Here is a 7,055-nt window from a genome sequence, read left to right as displayed (position 1 = left end):
CAAGTTCTACATGTATTCGTAATTAAACGATTGAAGTGAATTATCACAGTTAATAACTATCATTTACTGTTACAATCCGCTCATCACCACTCATATTTAGACATTATAAAACATTAACAAAGTAAAAGTCTCCATTATAAATATCGTTGGAAATAAAAGCTCGGATTAGTTTTAGATTACACACCCATCATCGTACGATATAATACCGCGGGATCGTGAGAAGACATAAACCAAGAAAAAAAAACAAAAACTTGTTCCTGGAGCCTGGAACCTTCCCATCGAAACAAGTTTTTCGATTTTTAAAATATGAAACCTACCTTGCATACTCTGAAACCTAAAATCGGACCAATAGGAAGTGGTTCTGTTCCAGGTGCTCACCCCTAATACATGAAAATAAGTAAAAATATTCTCATTATGTATATATTTATACGATCTGTCAAAAAGTCAATAGCACACTCATCAAACCATTTATGAAAGTTTTAATAACTAATATAAAATTTCATAATTGGCTGCTTATACGATCCCATTAACAACTGCATATATACAAATGACTTACACTTTCATTCACTTAAATCTATTTACACACCAAGTTTTGCAGCACCAGTTCAATCATTGAAGCAGATGCATCATATTAGCTAGGGACAATTGCAGCTTCAGTGCTCTTCCGTATATGCAGATGATATATGGCGATCATCTTCACATTGTATGGACTACCGCTGAGAGAGAGAGACAGAGAGAGAGAGAGAGCGTTGGGGTGTGTGTGGTTTTGGCATATTGAGACAACTAAAGACATATATACCAAGGCGAAATCGCTTTCGGGGTAGCTACTATTATAAGAGAGAATATGTTAAACGTCTGGGTTTGAATGGTCGTCGGCGACGTCGGCATCATGTTGTGAATCTTTGGAGGCAGAATCAGAGGAGGAGATGATCTTCTGAATCATCCGGCTCGTCTCTTCCTCCGACATTCGGTCGTCTTTGCCTCGAGACTGTGCATATTCCTCGAAGAACTCCTTGTTCTCTTTCTCCAGTTCATTCCACACTGCATCCATTTGCATTTCATGTGACACTCGAATCCATCGCATTAGATCTAGGAATACTTATTAGGCAAGCTGTGCGATAGAAAGTTCAAGCTACAAATAATCGATTATTTCCTTACAAGAAGAGTTAAAACTTTGAAAAATCGAGATTTTCCCTTATGCTTGCTTTCGGGATTAGCAAAATCATGTGTTTAGGAAGCTTCCTTCTGCTCAACATGTCTGACTATTGACGTATAACTCAAGAACTTGGTGTTTGTATATTATGCAAGAATGTTTTGGAGTTGAGCAAGAACTTGTTCATGCGATAGAGACCATGATGGCCGTGCTCTTAGCTATGGAGGTTAGTGAAGATTATTTCCCAAGAAACCCTAGGAGCTGAAGATACAAGACGTTTCTTTGAACAAGATCCAGATACTCAACAAATATGGGTTCGAAGTATATAAGCGGTAGATTTCATGACAAGGATTCTGTTCTGATGAATCCTTTCAATAGGGTTTACTTTGTTGGATTCTTTTCAACTAGTGTTGTTCCAAATTGCCGATGTTCTTATCGGCAAGCTCACTGATGATGAATTAGGATTCAATTACCTGCACGCACGTAAATAGCTACGCCAATATATATATGCGTCTAGAGAGGCAGAAGAAGAAAAGATCAAGATGATTTCTGATATAACACAAGAAGAAGAAGGAGAAGTACGAAGCTGACCGGTGGAGGTTATGACAGGTGTGATATCTGCATGCTTGGAGAGGGCTTCCATGCACTCTTCTTTACTCATCCGAAAGATCAAACACTTCTCTATCAGGTGATGCACCTATCATTCGCATATGCAACTCGGCGTCAAAAAGCAAACAGAGCACATAAAGATAGGCAAAAAAAAAAAAAAAACGAAGCGATCGATGATCTCATGCACGAAGATCCAGCAAAACTAGAAAGGAAAGGAAGAAGGGATTGACAGGACAGAACAAGATCAAAAGAGAGAGAGAGCCAATGAACAAAACAGCATGTTCTACAGAGACACAACACGAATATCAGAAGCACATGGAGATTGAGGCAAAGGCATAAAGATCAAGATCAAAGAGAAGAGAGTTAATCAGCAGATCTTTCCGTCCTCTCTTTGCCGGAACTTACTCGCGGACTTACCATGCGAATATACGAAGCAGACGACGAATCCGCCATGGAAGTACGGTTAGCTAATCTTTCAAACTCGCTTAACTCGAGGGCTGAGATCAAAGAGGAAGTGAAAAAGCCACGATCAAAAGGAACGTTGAGGAGACCCAAGTGACGAGACCTGGTGCAATATGATAAAGATATGGCTTATATATAAAGAGGGGGAAGATGCCAATGGGACCCGAGAAAAAATAAATATTAGAAAAAATTGGAAATTAAGGAAAAAAATAATTAAAAAGAAAATGGTGGGGACAAGAGTCCCACGTGGGAGATAAATGATAATTGGTGGAGAGGGGATTAGAAGAGATTTTGCAAATGACCAATCGTTTTGTCTTTATAGGGCTCTCTTTTTTTTTTTTTTTTGGGGCGGTTTGATTTGTCACCAATTAGCTACAGAAGAGCCCCCTCGATCCACGTGATGTGTGGGCCCCCTTCCCCCCTCTTCTTTTCTTGGAGAAATCCTCGGTACAAGACAAAAGAAAACCCTAGGTAGCATCCCTCCGCTAATTTTTGTTTACCAATTCCAACTCTCACCACAAAAGACGAAATTTAGGACAAATTTTACCGTTAGCCATTCGCACCACTTGTGTTAGTTTGTATGTAGATCATTCCACTTGCGTGGTTAGATATTTCTACTTATTTTTACCAAGATATAAAATTACAAATTTTGAATGGGACTGACAACTGGGTGATTCACCTCGATGATTGTTATCCTAAAAGTTCTGCTTTTGAATTTTCGTGTTCTCTTATTTCACGTGTGATGTGATAGGGATTGAAAGTTGTCATGTCGATTCGCACGTTTAAAATCTTCCTCCTAGCTACTGCCTTCTAGTGAGAGGGAATATTAAGATATCGCATAAGACGCGACATCTATGATAGTTTAAACTTTTTGGAACAGATATTGCATACTCGGTTTTTAGCAATTTCAGCGTTTTACGTCGCAGGTTCTTCGATCACTCGGTCAAAACCTTTGTCTATATAATCATGCGGAAGACAAGTACTGGTTTATTGTTTTATTTCGAAATGAATATATGATTGTTGATGTATGTTGAAGCTTCAATTGATAGTAAGCTCCAAAATTTGTGTCTGTGCACTCTCCTATGACAAATAGAATTATATTCGGATACACCTAGCTAGATGATGTTATCAATGTAGTTCTTCGAGAAAAATAGATGTCAGATCAATTGTTGTCATCAACATGCTGGATTAGATAGTAGATACATACTAGTATTTCTTTTATACTTGGAACACTATACTTTTCATCTACTAGCTAATAGGATAGTACACGTTTCATGTAATCTACATCAACTTTAATTAGTCGTCTTTTTTTAGTATTTGTGCCATTGTGAACAGAAGAACACAATTTCACAGAATCTCATCAAGCACGACCTCTCTCTCTCTCTCTCTCTCTCTCTCTCTCTCTCTCTCTCTCTCCAATCCCTGTACCACTCAGTCCATCGTAGTCAAATGAGCTACTCAGGCACGGCCACCGGCTCGTCACCAGCATAAACGTTGTCCTCCATAGCATCAGGGCCATTGAGGTTGCGGCTAACCTGCGGATCTGGAGGCCCAACCCGTCCACTACAGATCTGGAGGCATCAAGATCTAGAATTGTTGCCATCGATGAGAAACTTGTTGACGCCGACGAGGGAGGGGCTCGACGCAGCCGTGGGCGGCGAAGTTGACCCCGCTGAGCTCACCTTGAGAGAGAGAGGGAGAGAGGGGGGGGGGGGACCAGAGAATGGAGAGTGAGATATACACGTCGTCATCATCGGTTGGCGGTGGCTTGGTGGTGATACTCGCGGTCGTCGTCATCGTCGGTGTGGTAGGGACGTGGCCGTCCATGGGGTTGTGCTAACAGAAGGAGAGGGGGATGGGAATGAGTTGGATTTTAGAAAAATAAATTGGTGTGACAAGGATTAGGGCTGCCTTTGGTTCGGCTTTAGAAATGAGTCTGTGGAAAATGCAAAAGCCCTTAGTCTAAAGGCCTTTGGAGAAATATAAGTTGCGTTTGGCAAAAAATTCATCGTAAAGCAACTTTTAGTAAAGTAGTGTTTGGCAAAAAATAAAAAATTGCAAAGGACTTTATGCTGTAATTTTTCTTTTTTTATTAAAAAAATCAAACCCTCTAGCGAAAAGCTCAGGCCATTAGCGAGCAAGATTTGGGACTAGCGACCATCGACCAAGGGTTGTGCGATCTCACAGGCGGCGTGTGACCACCCTCACTCAAGAAGATGAACAATAGATCTAGGGTTTCACTTTTTAAAAGTAGTAACATTGAATTTTTAGAAATTTTTTTGTTAGGATTGGCGCACAATTGCAGCAAACGAGTGAGAAAGAGAAAATTGAGACATAAGATTTTATCCCGGTTCACCCTTAAACTAGGGCTATGTCCAACGAGGGATTTCACTATATCAACACCTCGCACCTCTCGTTATATCACTCAATTACAATAAAAAAAGAGTATACATAACGAGAACTATTCATAACCATAAGCTCAAACTACTAATGAAAAATTACGGGGCTTAAATCGTAAAAGCCCTCTGGTGTTTAGAGGGCGGTGCCCCCTTAAGACCCCCGCCAGAGCGGGACCCACATGCTTTCTTGTCGCAGGGGATTATGTACCATACCCCAACATTCTCCCACTTGGTGAATACTTCACAAGCTTCTTTAGACCCAACACAGTTGTACACCATTCAAACTTTTCTGCACTCACTGCTTTAGTAAAAAAATCTGTACTATTCACCTTTGTGTCAGCTTTTCCAAGACTACAACTTTCTGTTCTACTTTCTCTCGGATGAAGTGATATTGTATGTCGATGTGCTTTGTTCTTGCATGAAATGAAGGATTCTTAGTCAAGAATATAGCACTCTGGCTATCACACCCAATATTCACTTCTCATTGTGTAAAACCAAGCTCTTTATACAATCCGCACATCCAAATCACTTCCTTAACAGTATGAGTAAGAGCCATGTATTCTACATCAATAGTAGATAAAGCAACTATGCTCTGTCTCTTGCTCATCCAAACCACAGCTCCACCAAATAAGGAAATAACATAACTGCTAGTCGACCTCCCGCTATCAATATCACCTCCCCTATCAACATCAACAAAACACTTCAATTCTAACGCTTGCTATCCCTTTGAGCTTTTCATGCCTTCATAACATAACTCAAAGTCGGACGTGCCACGAAGATAACGAAGCACCCTCTTTGCGGTTATCCAATGCTCTTTACATGAATTGGACATATATATGTTCTTTACTCCCATTGCTTGAGCAATATCCGGACAAGTACATACCATGACATACATCAAGCGCCCAATTGCATTTACATATGGAATTGTTGCCATCTCTTCAGATTCCTCTTCGGTCTTGGGACACTAGAGTGTTGATAACTTGGAACTTGTGGACATAGAGGGATTCACGTGCTTTCCTATCGTAGGAGAATATAAACCATACCTCAACAGTTTTTAAGGACAAAATAGATAACCGATATATTTTCATTAAATGGGGCCTTAGCATTATGAAAATGCTAAAAACTCAATGTCGGTCCCTATTAGTATTAAACTTTCAACCTTCTCAATGCCAACTTCATCCCAAAACCCTTGGTTGCCAAAAATCCCAAATTTTCCGACCTCGAGGAGCTTTTAAAATGCTGAATTAAATGCACCCTAAAACAAAACTAGTCACGTGATAGAATCTAGCCATGGGGATAAAATACACGTAAAATTGGCAGTGATATTTCTGTATTTCAATTGGGTTTTTAAAGTTTGGTGAAATCAGGAAATAACATTGGGTTATGAGTGGCTTGCTATTCACTCTGGTCTCTGCTTAATTTGGGATTCGCAAGCGTACAAGTCTACAAGAATTGCCCATGCCAATCTAGGAGTGTCGTGCGATGATTGGTCCATTGCTCCAAAAAATTGAAACCGACATTTTGCCCTAAGATCAAATCAAACCCTCTCTAAAATCGTGCTATTCATTTGTGAAGTGAGAAGCGTCCTTTCCGCTAAAAGCTTTCGCATGCAGTCAGCTCAATCAATGTCTTCTCTTGTCTTGCTTTTGCTCTCTTTCGTGGGGGAAGGGTCCACCCCCTTACGATGACAACAGCGAGTTCAGGATCGTTGGCTCTGCCGCCTTTTTCTTGATAATGTCACCAATCATATCCCCTTTTAATAACCACAAAATACTTGTACAAATGAAGGAAATTACAGGAATATTATTCTACCATTGACGTGACAATTTCCTTCCATTATGCATGAGATATTGGCAGATTATAACTACGAATTTCACCTGCTTTTAATTTTAGTGGAATTTGTGTCCGGACGGTAGCATAATTTGTAATTCACCAATTAGAGGTATGATTGGTGGAAATTTCTTCGGGCAAAGAATGATGGAAAATATAGCCCATATGAGACCACTTGCTCTCGTAGCTCCATCCTAGGAAGTACCGACACTCTTTGGTGGGCCTTCATGTCATGTCCGACACTATCCGGGCATGTAGTCGGTGCTTTGGACACGCCAATGACACGCAAGTCAAGCATCCCGACACGCGAGACGTATGGGATCAATTTTAATCATTTTCAATTAATTAGAATATAGATTTGTCAAAAATATATATAATTAACTCATATACCCAGCTTCCCCCAAAATTAACATACTCTAGCAATTCAAAAAAAAATAATAATCGTAAATCCCTAACGTAATAAGAATAAGAAGCTCATCGTCGATATTTTTATATATACATAATAATTTATTATGTATATATAAAAATATACATTTAATACATTACGTGTCCCAATGTGTTAGAATTATCTATTTTTGAGAAATGATATTTGTGTGTCGTGT

The 7,055-nt window shown here is 39.7% G+C and overlaps 1 protein-coding gene across 1 annotated transcript; it reads right to left on the bottom strand.

Moving 5' to 3' along the window:
• Positions 1-757: 757 nt before the first annotated feature.
• LOC115752131 lies at positions 758-2,325 on the bottom strand. Its single transcript, XM_030690183.2, has 3 exons — positions 2,180-2,325; positions 1,745-1,850; positions 758-1,041 (listed from the first exon to the last, which is right to left on the bottom strand). Exons 1-3 carry the CDS (start codon positions 2,213-2,215, stop codon positions 848-850), a joined length of 336 nt encoding a protein of 111 aa, XP_030546043.1. The 5' UTR covers positions 2,216-2,325; the 3' UTR covers positions 758-847.
• Between the last annotated feature and the right edge of the window lie 4,730 nt (positions 2,326-7,055).

The sequence above is a fragment of the Rhodamnia argentea genome, chromosome 5, assembly GCF_020921035.1.
Source record: "Rhodamnia argentea isolate NSW1041297 chromosome 5, ASM2092103v1, whole genome shotgun sequence".
Taxonomy (NCBI): domain Eukaryota; kingdom Viridiplantae; phylum Streptophyta; class Magnoliopsida; order Myrtales; family Myrtaceae; genus Rhodamnia; species Rhodamnia argentea.
This window is presented reverse-complemented; position numbering and strand designations above follow the sequence as displayed.